General features: G+C 39.3%; 2 protein-coding genes across 2 annotated transcripts; one reads left to right on the forward strand and one right to left on the reverse strand.

Annotated features, from left to right (window-relative positions):
- Positions 1 to 3,013: 3,013 nt before the first annotated feature.
- Positions 3,014 to 10,440, reverse strand: p3h4 (prolyl 3-hydroxylase family member 4 (inactive)). Its single transcript, XM_032587796.1, has 7 exons — positions 8,478 to 10,440; positions 6,149 to 6,298; positions 5,896 to 6,067; positions 5,690 to 5,818; positions 5,466 to 5,611; positions 5,025 to 5,108; positions 3,014 to 3,567 (listed from the first exon to the last, which is right to left on the reverse strand). The coding sequence occupies exons 1-7, from the start codon at positions 8,925 to 8,927 to the stop codon at positions 3,418 to 3,420; spliced, it is 1,281 nt and encodes a 426-aa protein (XP_032443687.1). The 5' UTR covers positions 8,928 to 10,440; the 3' UTR covers positions 3,014 to 3,417.
- Positions 10,441 to 11,009: 569 nt separating this feature from the next.
- Positions 11,010 to 15,382, forward strand: LOC116735732 (peptidyl-prolyl cis-trans isomerase FKBP10). Its single transcript, XM_032587795.1, has 10 exons — positions 11,010 to 11,341; positions 12,230 to 12,375; positions 12,471 to 12,660; positions 12,740 to 12,885; positions 13,031 to 13,220; positions 13,295 to 13,440; positions 13,538 to 13,727; positions 13,941 to 14,083; positions 14,562 to 14,725; positions 14,812 to 15,382. The coding sequence occupies exons 1-10, from the start codon at positions 11,148 to 11,150 to the stop codon at positions 14,995 to 14,997; spliced, it is 1,695 nt and encodes a 564-aa protein (XP_032443686.1). The 5' UTR covers positions 11,010 to 11,147; the 3' UTR covers positions 14,998 to 15,382.
- The last annotated feature ends 116 nt before the right edge of the window (positions 15,383 to 15,498 follow it).

Consider the following 15,498-nt stretch of genomic DNA (forward strand, 5'->3'; position numbering starts at 1 on the left):
TGGCGCTTTTTTTTTTCGTACAAAAAGTGGACCTGGGGTTCAGTACCTCCATAACTGGCCGTGACTTGGTGCACCTGTAACTGGACAGCCATCAGTTCAACATTTGGAGACAAGGAAACGACTCCAAGAAATCTTACAATTGTCTATTTGCATGTTTTCCAAAGAGAGGCTAAGGAAAAACTAATTGTCAAAATAAGTCGTTCGCAGTACCTTGCAAAAATATTCATAACCCTGACGACCTCTTGTCACATAATGAAAAGTTTGAAGATTAAGTGAAGCTGAATAGCTTTTCACTTTTTTAAAACAAATTTGAAGTTTGGTTTTCATTTGTATCGACTCCCCTTTTATTCAGATACCTTTAAATAAAATCCCAAGTAACCAATCACCTTCAGAAATTATCTAATTAGTAAATAGAGAAGCTGTTGATGCCACAGATATTAATTGTGAATTTTACAAATCTTGCTTTTATGAAAGAAGAAGCAAGAAGAAAGTCAGCTTTGAGCAAAACAAAAGGCATAAGTCAGTTTTGTAGTTTGTAACAGGCCATAAGATAAATTTAAAATGGTATGCGTGTCAGAAAACCAACACTGCATGTGAACCTGAACACACAATGCCCCTGTTGAAAGATAGTACCATGATTTGGGGCATTTTTTTCGACAAGGAAGCTAGTCAGAGTAAAAGAGAAAGATTGATGCAGCTAAAGAGCGAGCAAAACTGGAATAAAATCTGTTAAGAGACTGAAAAACTCTTGAGATTGGGGTGAAGGTTCACCGTCAGCAGGATGACAACCTTAAAGGCCCATACCTAAATCTAAATGAGAAACTGTGGTAAGACGTACTGTTTCTTTTCAAAAACATTGTGTATGAAATTTCACTGTGCTTGAGCTAATTTTGTAAAGAAAAATAGGACATTATGTTCTCTAGATGTGCAAAGCGAGTAAAGAGATAACCCATAAGATTTCCACCTGTAATAACCAAAACAAGAGGTGACTCTCCAGGTTTGAGATCCATGCATCACTTTCCTTCTACTGTCCACTACTTTTTAACCCTAATCCCTAACCCTAACCCTAAAATGCCCATAAAAAACATTGCAACCTGTGATTGCAAAAAAAAAAAAAAGAAACAATGTGCAAAGGTCCTAAAGGTATTAATACTTTTGCAAGGCACTGTATCAATAACTCTCAGCTTAAGAGCATCTTGTGCTCCACTAACTTTCTCCATATGAGTTTTCAAGTAAAACGAGAAGCTATGTTGTTATGGTTTTGGGATCATTTTTTAAAAGAAAACCACTGAACTATGAAGCAGCAGAGACCGTAACTTAGTGTTTTAAATGTCAGAACGACCAACGTACATTCCACTATACCTGTCCGTGTGCCCACACCTCTTCCAAAGTGTGTAGAAGGTTTACTCTGTATGTCTGTGATTGTGTGAGTGAAAGATATTTTTAAAGAAAGCCAGAATGTACAGTATTTGTGTTTACATTTAATGTAGGGGGCAGTTGCGTCCATGCACATGTGTACACTCCTCTTAGGTAGGCAGGTTTTACCTCTTGTCTCTTTCTACGACCTGTTGGTGGCTGCAGCCAGGCAGCGCATTATTGCCAGTTTTTAAGTCTTGCATCTACAGGAAACGAGCACCTGCCCACTGTACGCACACCCATTTGTAAATATGTGCAAATTATACTTAATGTTAAATGAAATCCATGAAGCTTTACTGAAAGCTGTGTTAAAATATTTAGTTTTGTTTCTACTAATGAATAGCCTCTGATCTCTTGTCACAGCCTGCATTTGCAAAGCCCTCTAAATACAAACCTTTTCATGTATCTCTAAATGTGGCTTAACAGCCCTGTCTTTCACAAAATCTTTTGTACGTTTGTTGATAGCCACCAAGCCTCTGAGAAAAAGTCCCCTGACCCACCTACCACCAAAAAAATAAAAATAAAAATCTCTGAGGACCCTTCGCTGTACATGAGATTAAAGTTCTGGTTTGGGGTCCAAGAGGCTATTTGTCTGATGCTGTCAGTGTGAATGAGGTCAGTTTGGTTTGTATGAGGTTTGCACTTTGCCAGATGCACTATTGTTATCACAATATGTACAGAGGGAGCATCAGATGTGATCAAGAGGGGGTAAAAAAAAAAGAGGCATCTTTCACCATATTTTTAGACACTATCTTTTTGGACTGAGACAATGGAAAAAACATCAACTGATGCTTGTAGATGGACTGAAATGAACAAAAATAAAATACTGAAACATGAAGTAACCTCTTCTCTTACATTATTCTGCCTGTCTTTAACTTTATATCCATAAAAATAGAAAGTATTATTATGATTTTTAAAGTGTGTGTACACTTGACATGCAAAATCCAATCTCATGCTACTTCTATTCAAAGCGTACATGATTCTTCTAGGTCAGATTATAGAGTGCCACGCAACATCTTTCACAATATCTATGCTGCTGACACATAACCTTAGTCCACTACTGTCACTGAACTAAAATATTCATCATTACCTATGGATGTCCTCTATCTCAATCTAAAAAAAGAACAAAAGTAATTGTTTTTGGCCAAAAGAGGCAAGTTGAGAAATCGGCCTTTAACTAGACCCAATCAGTCTGAGGTCACACCGAGGATCAGAAGAACATAACTGATCTTAGACTCAAACTTCAAGGTTAAAAACTAAATGTTCTATTAATAAATGAGATAATTATCACATTAAAAATGTATAAATGTTCATGTGATTAGACAGGACATCAAATACTGATGTGTATTTCTAATTTTAAGTAGCTCAGATTATTGTAATAATTGTAATTATTGTAATGTTGGTCCCTAAAAAATAAAAATAAATACAACTGAAAATAAAAAAAATTAAAAATCAGCTGCAGGTCATTCAATATGCTGAGTCCTGACCTACACCAGGAAACGACTCCATTACACTATTGTATTAAAAAACAAAATATGTGAAAATTCACATTTTCGGGGTGCAGTTTTGGCCTTCTAGAGAGACAAAAACCAGAATCGTAATTATTAAAATAATATTTTAATTGCGAGCAACATCGCTTGAAAACCAAACTGTTGCTGGTGGTAATCATTCAGCATAAGAAATGTTACGAGTCACCTTACTTATAAACATTCAACTTTCTTTAAATTAAAAAAGAAATGAGGAAAAAAAAATGCAGAAATGTCGTGAATACTTGGCAGCGCACAGGCCGATGACTGGCAAGGAAATAACGGTTTAAATAAGGCTGATGGCAGCAAAGACCAAATATCAGTCTCTATTGTTGATCAATATGACTGGGTGGGAAAACAACATGAACCAATCAGTTCTGCTGTCTTTTTCTTAACACTGTAAAAAAAAATGTAGATGTCTGTCAGTTGGAAAGTCTTTGGTTTGTAGAAATGGGAGGTGGGATAAAAATGGATGTCAGTCGGCATCCTCGCCAGCGTCCCACTTAGATTTCGGTTCCTGCCACCATTCTGCCAGGAAGGACTCCTCATAGTCACCCATTCCTTCAAATTCAGCGTCAGGATGTTCAGAGTGAGAAGTGACTGCTTCTTCTGGACTCACCACTTCCTGGATAATAAAAGAACAAGGCAAATTCACATAGGGCAACATGATTACTTTCTTAGCCTCATTCTTTGTAGACAAAAATAAAACATTTTCCTTCTTGGTTCCCATAAATCTTTCACACGTCTCCCTATAATTCAGCCCTGTCCTCCTCCCCCCTCTCGGGTCCAGGAGGTTTGCAGGAGTAGGAGGAGCTGACCCGAGTTAAATGGACGTGGCGCAGTGTGAGTGGTCGACACCTCCAAGCCACATACCGCACGCTGCTGGTGGAAAACACAACACCCCCCCCTTGCATCCTCCACCTTTTAGCATTCTCAACCACAGCTTGCATTTATCCAGCAACTTCTATTGCTGTGTTAGAAGTGTCCTTCCTACCGTGTCTGGTCATGCAGACAATTCAGGTCTTATCTGCTGAGACAGAATCATCTCTGGCTCAGAAAACTGACACCAAGCCAACTCATTGTGGCTTCGTGGGAATTTAGATTGTGCTGCAAGACAAAATTTCAGGGATGGAAAATCTTTATGAAGTTAGAGCCCCTACAAACTTGTCCTCGTGTCGTCTGATATATTTGATGAGTTTTTGCAAACAAATAAAGATGGAAATGGACAAATCTGGAAGATCAATAAACTTGATAAAACTTTACATTCTAATGAACATTTAACACTGGAAGAGATTTTAAGTATCCAAAATAAATAAACAAAACAACAGAAACAACAAATAAAATTAATTATGAAGTCTCTGTAAACAATATTGTCCTTCAAAAAGTGGCTAGTTGAGACCATTTGTCATCCAGTTTTTGGTAGAAAGAGAAAAACGATAAATCATGCAAATGGAAATTATTGAGCTTGTTTTATTTTTTTATGCGGTAAACTGATTTATTGCTTATTGCAACAGGACTATGGACAAGTGATGCTCTGCTTACTTTGACTCCAAGAAGTTTCCCAGACCTGAAGTATCTCAGATTGTCCAACCAAACTTAAGGTCCAGAAGGTCCAGAACAGAAGGTCCTTCTCACATATTTTTCTCATCATTTTTTGCATACCAAACCACCAGGATTGTTTGTTACCAAAAATACAATGTCTACATGCTTAGATGTATGATAGCAGGACAGAAAATGTTTATTTTTTCTGGCTCTGATGGAGATCATGGAGACTTGGTCACCTAAAGATGCTAAAGTTTAAAAGATTCCAGTTCGGGAAACACAAGACAATGTCCCTCGAGAGATTCATCAATTTTTGGATTACTTGCAATATAGAAACATAAAGCACAACATGCAGTCAACATCAAATGCAAGATTTAGTGGTTTCATTTACAAACAGTGAATGAGAAACTATGTAGTTTTATTTTTATGTTTAATTCAATATTGTATGATTAATAACAAAGTATAGAATTATTATGAGGGTAACTATCATTACTTTATCATTTTTGCCATTAGAAAACAGAAATCCCAGAGGAAACATACCTCATCGTCTGTGTAGAGGTAGTTCAGTGCAAACTCGAGCATTTCTTTCTGTTTGATTGTCTGGTTATAATACCTCAGGGCCTCCTGAAACATGAAAGACATTTGAGCATTTGAGTTAGCTTAGTAAACAACCCAAGTGTTTTATAACCCAAATTTGGTCTGTGGTCAGTTTTTTTTTTTTTTCCCTCTCCCGCTACAAAAGTGCCACATTTACAGTTTTACAGCTGGTGCTCTGAAGCTCCTGCCAAATTTACACCATGTAAAATGCAGAAAATACAAGTTTGTCGCGATTACGTGAGTTTCTAATTACAGCCCTGTGATTGTGTTAACGATTACGCCAGCGCTGCTTTTTATAACGTTGCTGCCCTGCTTTGCTGGGTTTGTTTTGACCAACAGCAGATGGACCGGGAAACAGCAACGGCGGCGATTTGCTTCACTCACAGGCCGAGGCTGGAAGTCCTCCTCCTTCAGCCCCCACTGCTCCCGGTAGAAACGATAATACGCAACGTTCTGCTGCATCACCTGGTCGCTGGGGTCGAACAGCATGTAACTGGCTGCACAGGGAGCCGCGTTCTTCACGTCATTCACTGGAAAAGACGATAAGAACTCATGGCAGATTTGTAAAAATCAAAAGAGAGACGCTTGAATCTCAATTTTGTTCCTACATTTATAGTATGAAAACTGAAGGTAGTGGTACATGGTGGCAACAAACTTTTCCACAAAGAACCCTCCGACGTTGGGTGTCAGCTGCTCCTCGCATCTCACTTTACATTTCAGCACATCAAGGAAGAGATCTGAGGGCAGAGGAGAAGAATATATTATTACACATCTCCAGCATGCTGAAATGAAGCTGCTGCTGTTCGCCCGGTACCTGCTAGAGACGGGTAGAAGTCTTTAAACTCCAAGATTTCATAGGAGCCTTCGCAGCCTGCTGAGCAGAGGCTGTACACCTCAAAGTACTGCGTGATGGCCTGCTCCATGTTCCTGGCGCTGCTGCTGAAGTCTCCACTGTTGTAAAGCACCACGCTCTTTAGGAAAACACTCTACCAGCAGAGACACAGTGGTTATTGTTTTCGGCAGGCATACGTCAGTCTGTGTTTTTGTATTTGGGTTTTGCTACTGACTTCATACGGCTGCTCCTCGTGGTCGATAAGATATTCATCCACTTCAAACAGGCTCTTGTAGTAGTTCATGTTTTTGGTCAAATAGGGCTCCTCTGGGTTTTTCTTGAGGAAGGTGTGAGTTGCAGACACAGCCTTCTCCACGTTGTTAAGCTAAGGAGGAACACAAGGCATGATCACAATTTCCACAAAACACACATAAATGACCTCATCCTTACTGGTCAATTGTGCAATAGGACGAATATCCTATTTTCCTACGTTTGTAGTGCAAATGTGGTGCTGGCAGTGAAAGACAAGCAGTGCTCAAGTGAAGATATTCTTGTAATCCATTCATTATCCATTTGATTTAAACCTGCCACCTGTTTCAATGAGCCTGCAGTTGTTGTTGTTGTTTTTTTTATGATCAATGTCATTTCATCAATTATAAGTAATTGATGAAATAGCATCAATTATAATTAATTGATGAAATAGCCTCAATTATAATTAATTGATGAAATAACACAAAGTTTTCACAAATTGTATTTCCTACCTTAGTAGGAAAACTGGAGTCAGTTGATCAGCTCTCAAAGAAATTCACAAATTGGTACTATTAACCAAAATCCTTATTGTGATGTTTTTTAGATTTGAGATCTTGGTGTTTTTGTTATTTTTTAAGACAACATATGCGTCCCTCCTTTGAGTTTTTGAGGCTTAGGAACCTCTTTAAAAAGAAAAAGTCTGGGAAGATAAACATCAAATATGGTCTTCGCTGGTTTTTACACCAGGGCTGGATTACCTGCCTGTTCTATAAGTTTTTTTTAGAAAAAGGCTTGTAGAAAAACTTGTAGAAAATCGGTTCTTCTACTTGAGGTGGAAAGAACAATGTTCTTTCTGAACAGCACATTTCATACTTGAACTCGTTGGAAGCCATCATGGAAACTTTTTTTTCTTTTTTCAAGAAAAAATAATTCTGTCCAGATTGATCCATGTCAAGAACAGGTTGCAATACAACAAAACAAACAAACAAACAAATCTCTCTGTTCTGGTAGAGTGTGTATTGGTCTTTAAGTTAAGATCTGAATGCTGGACAAAAACAAAGTTAATAAAGGTTTTAAAATAAAAATCTTAAGAAATAACTCATAAGTGATTGTAAATGCTGATTCTAAAGCTTCGATTGAACATAGAAATACTAGTCATGTTATTTATTTGTATTTAAAGTGGTAGACTGCAGATATTTGAGGAGCTCAGCCCAACTTCTCTGATGCCTAAACATAAAAAGAGGGTGTTGATGTCAATCAGCTGCAGGTTGATTACAAAATATGAGTGTTTCATTCATTCACCTCCTACTAGACTAGTCCACTCACATAAGTCTTTTCTAGAATTGAAACATGCACTGACTGATCAACTCCAAAGAATGGAGTTGATCAGTCAGTCCAGACCAAGCTGTGCTATAAATTATCTTTAATGGAATAATCTTATTGTGTATTTATTTTTAATCTTCACATTCTTGCTAATAATCTTGAAGCTGTTGTTGTTTCCGTTTGTGTCATTAAGTTGCTTTATTCAATTAGAAGTAAGCATACTGGCTGATAAAAGATAAATCCGATTAGAGACTTTATTGGGGATTAGCATTAATCCGGAGTTTTTTTTAGATCAAATCCAGAGTAATTGATCTAAAATTATAATGTTTGATAAAGGTCGCTTCCTGGAAAGGCAAAGTTTATTCTTCAGGTTTTGAAAAGCTATGACTGACTTGTAAACATCAATATAATCTCATGTTACTTAACTTCACTACATTTATCGGACATAAGTGGCCTAACAGAAAAAAAAAAACTTTTAAAAATGTAATGTTGAAATGTGTAAAGACTTTCTGAAAGGCTCTTCAGAAAGTCTCAATAAATATTGCATAAAGTTTAAGAGATTACAATAAAACATTCAAAAGTGAGAGGCATATTTCATTAAGTGGTTTAGCATGGCTAAGACAGGACTATTAAATTCCCCACAGGTCTGACTGACAGAGAGGAGAATGGGGGGATTGTTTTCAGGGGAACACTGGAAGAGACGTGGCACATGCTCAATTCAGTCTGCAGGAGGGCGCAACAAGGCAGCAGAGAAACTGCCCTCCTCACCTCTGACTAGAAGTTTCCTCTCACTGAGTCCAGTTGGGTGTATTTACTATAAGGAGTCTGTTATTCATATTTTAGCAAAGCTACAATCATACGCCAAGATTCCAGATGGAAAGCAAACTTGAATCACACTCTCAATGAAAAACAAACTACCGCACAGCAAGTCATGCGTAAAAAGTCAGCATCCAGGCTACATTTAGACCCAAATCAAAGCTCCCAGGTCTCACCTGATAATAAGCATACTGAATGTACCGATACGGTATCCTTTTCTCAAACGTTTCCAGTAAATCCCTACGTGGATAGGAGAATTTAAAAACTGGAAAATCTGCCTTGCACTTTTTCAGGCAGGCAGCCCTCAGCATGATGTGGCGCACAACGCGCAGGCTGCTGTCGGGGAGCGGGGAGTCGCTGTCCCGGCTCGCGGAGCTGCAGTTGCGGCCGCAGAACGCCTCGCTGTCCCGCAGCAGCCGGTGGAGCCGCAGGCTGAGCTCCATGTACTTGACGCTCTCCGCCCAGCTCTGCGCTGCGTACTGCTCCAGTGCGTAGTTGTACGCGGACTCCAGGGGCATCATGTCCTTCTCGGGGAAACTTTTGAAGCTGTACTTCTCATACTGAGCCTCCACCAGGAAGGGCATGAGAAGGGCCAGGCACAAGTTTCTCGGGAGCATCATCCCCATTCCCCGGCAACAGCTGGAGTCCTCTCCGGCTTTGAATGGATCCAGGAGACTTCCCTTTTTCGCCTCTTAACAAGGTTTGCTCATGTCTGCCTGCACGTAGCCAGTATAATCCCTGTAGGAATAAGACACTAAAAACTTGAATCCTTAGGCAATATTTTCAAAATAAAAGCTTTTCACACATTGCAAATCTTTGAAAAAAAAAAAATGTCTAGTTTTTTGAATACCAACCTTGTGCTTTTTTGGACCTAAATGTTTTAAACTGGACACATTTTCTAGCAAAAGTTATGCATCATCTTTGATTCAAGAAAACTGATCATTTCTCGTTAAGAAATCCCAATTCCAATGCTTGGGAATTATTTTGAAGGTACAACTTCCTTCTCTCTGTGTAAATGGTGATAATTTTCTCTTGCTTGACAGCAAGCAAAAGTCTGGGCCTCAAGGAGGAAAGGATCTAAAGACTCAATTTAGTCACTCAGCAGGAGTCTAACAACCCCTGATTATTACAATATTACACATCCTATTTTATTTTTCAACAATGTAATTTTGCATGTTCCATTCGTAACTTATCAGGAGATTTATTTGAAAAGTTTTGAAAGTATTTGGCCATGCAGCCCCTACTTAAAGTCTCAGTAAACTTGCAAGATTAAACATTACGAGTATGAAAACCATACTGCGTTTTAACGATGAGAACTTTTGAGTCTAAAAAAAAAGAATAATATCTTCTTTTGGACAATAAAATTGAATGCACACTTACTGTAGTTACCCAATAAAAACAATTTTGATAGACTTTCAAGAGACTACAGGTTCAATCCCACTGTTCTATTCGGGATTTGGCGTTTCCTGCGTTAAAAACATGGGGTCGGCATTGTAAGCCAGCCTTTACACGTCTGCAGAATTCCATTAGAAAGTAGGAGGCGGCCCGGGATTTCCTCCTTCTCCCTCTGCGGTTCTTTGCGGCGCAGAAACTTAAGGGTGCGGTAAGTTAGACAAAAAGAGACGCAACGGAGCCGGAAATGACGACTGATTTCCATCTAAATAAAAGCAGAAGGTAAAAACTATTTACAGTAGCATTGTATGAGATAAAATTGGTGTGATTTTTACTAAACTCTGTTTCAAAGAAAGAAAGAAAATTGTTCATTTATTTTATTGTGGCTCTTCAGTGTTCTGCTTTGCTGATTTGTGGCAAATTTGTAAGTTATTCACTTGCCATCCATTTTAACTTAAAAAAAAAGCCACATAATATTTAGAAATCTAGTGAAAAGGGGAAGAACTGGGATTTAAGTGATTTTGAGTCTGACTTGGTTGCTAATGACAGACATGCTGGTCTGTATTTCAGACACTGAGGATCTAGTTATTTATTATTTATTTTGGTTTGTTTGTTTTTACCGTTTTTTTAAGCTTACAGAAAATTGTCTAAAAAAGAACTGAAAGAAAAATCCAGTGAGCAGCAGTCATATAATAATGCCTTGCTGTCAGAGGAGAATAACTAAAGTGGGCTGAGGATAAAGAAATGTGGCCAAAATGTATCGCTAGCTTTAAATCTTTAAAGTTTTTCAACAAGATGTTCAATTCAGCATTTCTGAATTTTTGAAATTATATCTATGATTTGGCCACATAATATTTTTGTTAGGTGTAAAAATGATAGATGGTGACAGGGTTTCACCCAGGAGGGAAATCCTTCATCTGATCAATGGTGACCCGAACGCCTTCTTGAAAGTTCAGAACGAATTTTCGACCTTCCAGCAGGTTTGTGATATTTTATCTCTAAGACTGAATTTGCCCACGTTATGGAAGACATAGAAGACATGGAAGACAGTACAATTATTTCGAATTCGGTTTACAAAGCTTTTGTGCCAAAATAAACACGGTTACAGTTACTTTACCATTAAACAACACAGCCCACAGCATGATGCTACCACCACCATCATTGACAGTTATTGGTTGTAACAGTTGGTATAGTGTTTCAGGGTTAAAAAATTAACATCCACCTCGCCTATCACAAGTATTTTTTTTATTCTGATGTAAATGAAACGTATTATTGTTATTTTGCAAACCCTGACCGGAAGCCGATTTGCTTCTTCCCGCAACCTTTACATGCAAACTGCCCCAAACGTTCTGCGGTTCTTCCTCCTTTCTCCCTCCTCTTCATGAGTCACATCATCCCGCTATCGGCTCCAGGGGATCTGTGCTCTCCTCTACAGTTTTCCCCGGAGGTTCCAGATGGATATAACAAAATGCTTCGGACTTCTGCTTTTTGTTTTCGCCGTGGACTGCAACCCCGGCCCGCTGGCGGACATTGTTGTGGATCGGTACGAATTACCGAAAGTTTGTGCCAGAGAAGTTCAAACAGAAGACTTTATCCGGTATCACTTCAACGGGACCTTCTACGAGGACGGGAAAAGGTTTGACTCCAGGTGAACTTAAAGGGAATGTAATCACGTTTACTTTACGGCGATAATTAGAGCCAGATTTAGGTGTAAAAAAAAAAAAAGTGTAACAAAACATGCGAAGTTAATAATAGAGTGCAGCTCTAGACGATGTCTCAGAGTTCTTTGGCAGTTTGTAGACGTGTCAACTTTGCAATAATCATAACGAGAACCATCCCGTTAGAGAGAGGTTTGCATACAGTCATAACTGGATATTTGAGTAGACATTTTTTTCAACAGTGATTATTCATCCTTAACTCACTTGTAACAGGAATTGCAAACGCTTGGATTTAATGTACGTAGGTCCAAAATGACACACGCAGGCATAAAATCGTACACGCCCCCTTTAATATTGGGGCTTGCAAAATATTGGGACAATGGGAAATGCAGAAGCTTATAATGTTGCCTTTTTTTATTCCAAGCTCAGTTTTGATGTGTGACATAGATCATTACTCTGTTAGAACGGAAATTCTTTTAAATTTCCGTGATTTATCTGACGCTAAACACTTTAATGATCCTACTTCCTGCAACATACCTAGAGGCATTTTTACTGAATGTGGACAAATGGCACAATCTTTGTTGCTTCTCATAAAGAAGCAACTTTGTCAGTCAATTCCATAATGTTAACTTATTTTATCCACTCCAAAACCAATTTTGATACGTAATAGAAATAATTTTATCCAACACCTATAATTTGTTCCACATTTCAACAACCAGCTGTTGATTTGAAGTTTAAGAATTGAGAGCTGAAAGCATAACACAAACTTCTTCAAAAGCTCAATCTACCTTTTGTCTCAGTACCACAAAACGTTCCCCAGAAGGGATTGAGCATTAACAATTTTCCTTGCTTGTCTATCCCCCGTCCTGCCTCTGCAGCTATGAGCGAGGTAAAGCCTTCGTCAGTCAGGTGGGACTTGGTAAGCTCATCACAGGGATGGACCGAGGTCTGCAGGGCATGTGTGTCAACGAGCGCAGAAGGATCACTGTCCCGCCACACCTGGCATATGGAAGTGTTGGCACAGGTGCGGCTCGGCACAATGCTGGACAACTTTTGTTTATTTTTCTGTTTTGCATCGTCTGTTGTGGTTTATGCCAATGTGTGTTGGTGGTCCCACAGGTGGTTTGATCCCTCCCGATGCAACTCTGGTGTACGAAATCCTCCTGCTGGACATATGGAACCCTAAGGACAAGGTTCAGATCCGCACGATCAGCAAACCTGGGATCTGCAGGCGCACTACTGCAGTGTCAGATTTCATCCGTTACCACTACAATGGCACGCTGCTGACTGGTGAAGCGTTTGATTCCAGGTGAGTCAAACTTCACTGTCCTTTGGACAAAAATGTTTGATCCGTGTCTCAAAAAACTTTCTAACTTTGTTTTTTATAGTCACTCAAGAAACACAACTTATGACACCTACTTGGGGCGGGGTGACATCATTGAAGGCATGGATGAGGGTCTTCAGGGCATGTGTGTTGGGGAGAGACGGATCATCATTGTCCCACCATTTTTGGCGTATGGCGAGACTGGCCATGGTAAAAGATACAAAAAAATGAAATGACAATTCTGGCCTAAAACTATTTGGTTTTGCCAACCATGTTTTTTTTTTAGTTAGCTTGCTGCACTGTGCATAATATTTTAAGTAAGTTGTTACTCCAACCATTGTTCTCCTCCCTGAAGGTACCACGATCCCTCCACAGGCGACACTTGTGTTTGAGGTGCTGTTGGTTGATGTGTTTAATCCTAAAGATGATGTGACTGCAGAGGTGAGAGAGATGCCTAAAAACTGCACACGCAGGACAGTCACTGGGGATTACATCCGCTACCACTACAACGGCACCTTCCAGGACGGCACGTTCTTCGACTCAAGGTAAACTCCAGCACTTCTTCTTAAAGTAAATAAAGTATCTTAACTTTAAGCCCCCGGTATACTTCCTCTAACAGCTACCAACGAAACAAAACCTACAACACATACATTGGAATGGGATATGTGATCCACGGCATGGATAAAGCTCTGCAGGGCCTGTGCATTGGGGAGAAAAGGAGGATTATAATTCCTCCTCACATGGCTTATGGAGAAAAGGGCGCTGGTGAGTTTGACGCCTGCATTTAAGAGCTTTTAAAACAAACTGAGAGGGCGTGATAAGTGATCAGTTCTGCCTTTTTCTTTTCCCTCTGCGGTTGCAGGAAACCTCATTCCTGGCTCTGCTGTGCTGATTTTTGATGTCCACGTTATTGACTTCCACAATCCCAAAGACTCGGTCGAGATCAGAGTCACCCACAAGCCTCAGGAATGTAACATGACCAGCGAAGCCGACGATTTAATTCACTATCGCTACAACTGCTCCTTGATGGACGGCACGCTTCTGTACTCCTCGTGAGCGACCCCTGCTGTTCACTCTGCAACACCACACCCTCCACCCTCGTGCATGTAAACATCGCTGGCTCCTTGTCTGACAGATTTCTCAGAGTTTGGGAGTAGACGTAACTGTTCATGCATCCGACAGCGTATACGGCTGCATGTTTTACTGAGCTGGGATTTTTAAAACCTACTGTTAAAAGCTAAAGCGGATTATTTCTGGCTTCTCAGGGACCAGTTCGACTCACCTTCTGTCACGACTCTAGGAGCCAGTAAGGTGATCATGGGCCTGGAGGAAGGTTTAAAAGGCATGTGTGTGGGCGAGAGGAGAGAGGTGGTGGTCCCTCCGCACTGGGGTCATGGAGAGGAAGGAGGTGAGTTTCTGGAAATGCTTAAATAAAAACAAAAACAATGTCAATGTCATATTACTTATAAGAAATATCCATGCCTCTTGAACTTTTCCACATCATGGAGCACAAATATAAGATATGTGCTCCATGATGTGGAAAAGGTTTGGATACAGTTGTGCCCAAAACAAATACTATAAGTAGGACTATAACAAACACTGTAGTCCTTCACAGATCAAATAGTTTTACACTGAGATTAAATTACACACAAGCGTACTACATTTACCCGTAAAAAGAAATTAATAGGAGTATCAGAGTCAAGGGGACTCATTATAAACGCAACTTTTCAGATGATTTTACTTCCATTTCTAAGTTTGTGTATTCACATAAATTCCTGATTAAAATTAATTATTTTAATATGACAAAATCTGAAAAAATTCAAGAGAATTGACTGCTTTTCTGTAAATCCTTTCTCATCTCTTCTGACTGGATGTTTTTTTTGCAGCTGTAGGAGTTCCAGGAAGTGCAGTGCTCCTTTTTGAACTGGAGCTGGTGCAGCTGCAGAAAGGTGTGCCAGAAGGCTTCATGTTTGTCTGGCTAGGAGAAATCCCCAATCCCCTCTTCAATGCTCTCGACCTCAATGGGGACAAAGAGGTCCCTCTACACGAGGTAAGCAGGAAAGTTTGGTCAGGTTTTTGTTTTTTTTTAGAATAATCTGTTAAGCAGTAAAATGTTCTCCTCTTTCCCTCCCGCAGTTTTCAGAGTTCATCAAACTGCAAGTCAAAGAGGGCAAAGGTCGACTTCGGCCAGGTGTCGACATCGAAGGCGTTGTTAAAGACATGTTTGATAATCAGGACCAGAATAAAGATGGGAGAATTGTAGAAGATGAACTGAAAATTAAGGATGATGAGTCTGAACAAGTGAGGCGAGATGAGCTATGAGCAGCAGCGAGGCGAGCACACAGGAACTGGAAATATCCGCTTCACAACTATCCAGCAAGAACTTTTCAAAAACATTAAAGGTAAATAAAGACGTCATTGGAAACCATGTCACTTACCCTTACACATATGCAACTAAATTGTAAATTGTTTTATTTATGACAGTATTTTCTTTTGATACATTTAAAATTGAAACCTGTATTCACTTTTAAATAGTCATAAATTCCCATAAAAATCTGTGTTGAAGTTAATGGTTGAAAAGGTTCATTTATGTAAAGTTCAAGCTGTGCTTCTGAATTTTCTTTTGTTTTGATAGAATAAGTAAGAACTACTGGTCTATTGCATTATAACCATGTAAGAAAAAAATAAACTTTTTTAATAAAATTAAGTTAGTTCAGTTTCTTTCACATGTACTGCACATAGAGACGGGTTCTTTTCTTTTCTGACAGATGAGCTTATTGAAATGAAAACATGTTTAATATCAGGAAAGTTAAAAAAAAAAAG

Source organism: Xiphophorus hellerii, chromosome 16 (genome assembly GCF_003331165.1).
Source record: "Xiphophorus hellerii strain 12219 chromosome 16, Xiphophorus_hellerii-4.1, whole genome shotgun sequence".
Classification (NCBI taxonomy): Eukaryota; Metazoa; Chordata; class Actinopteri; order Cyprinodontiformes; family Poeciliidae; genus Xiphophorus; species Xiphophorus hellerii.

What these genes read in the sequence shown, in the direction of transcription:
- p3h4 (XM_032587796.1), bottom strand. Translation starts at nt 8,927, where the DNA reads ATGGGGATGATGCTCCCGAGAAACTTGTGCCTGGCCCTTCTCATGCCC. An exon ending in TCAGTTTTCATACTATAAAT is followed by an intron (nt 5,612 to 5,689) that starts GTAGGAACAAAA and finishes CGTCTTTTCCAG; the next exon opens with TGAATGACGTGAAGAACGCG. An exon ending in ACCTCTACACAGACGATGAG is followed by an intron (nt 3,568 to 5,024) that starts GTATGTTTCCTC and finishes TTTATTATCCAG; the next exon opens with GAAGTGGTGAGTCCAGAAGA.
- LOC116735732 (XM_032587795.1), top strand. Translation starts at nt 11,148, where the DNA reads ATGGATATAACAAAATGCTTCGGACTTCTGCTTTTTGTTTTCGCCGTG. An exon ending in GGCACGTTCTTCGACTCAAG is followed by an intron (nt 13,221 to 13,294) that starts GTAAACTCCAGC and finishes TTCCTCTAACAG; the next exon opens with CTACCAACGAAACAAAACCT. An exon ending in GGGTCATGGAGAGGAAGGAG is followed by an intron (nt 14,084 to 14,561) that starts GTGAGTTTCTGG and finishes TTTTTTTTGCAG; the next exon opens with CTGTAGGAGTTCCAGGAAGT.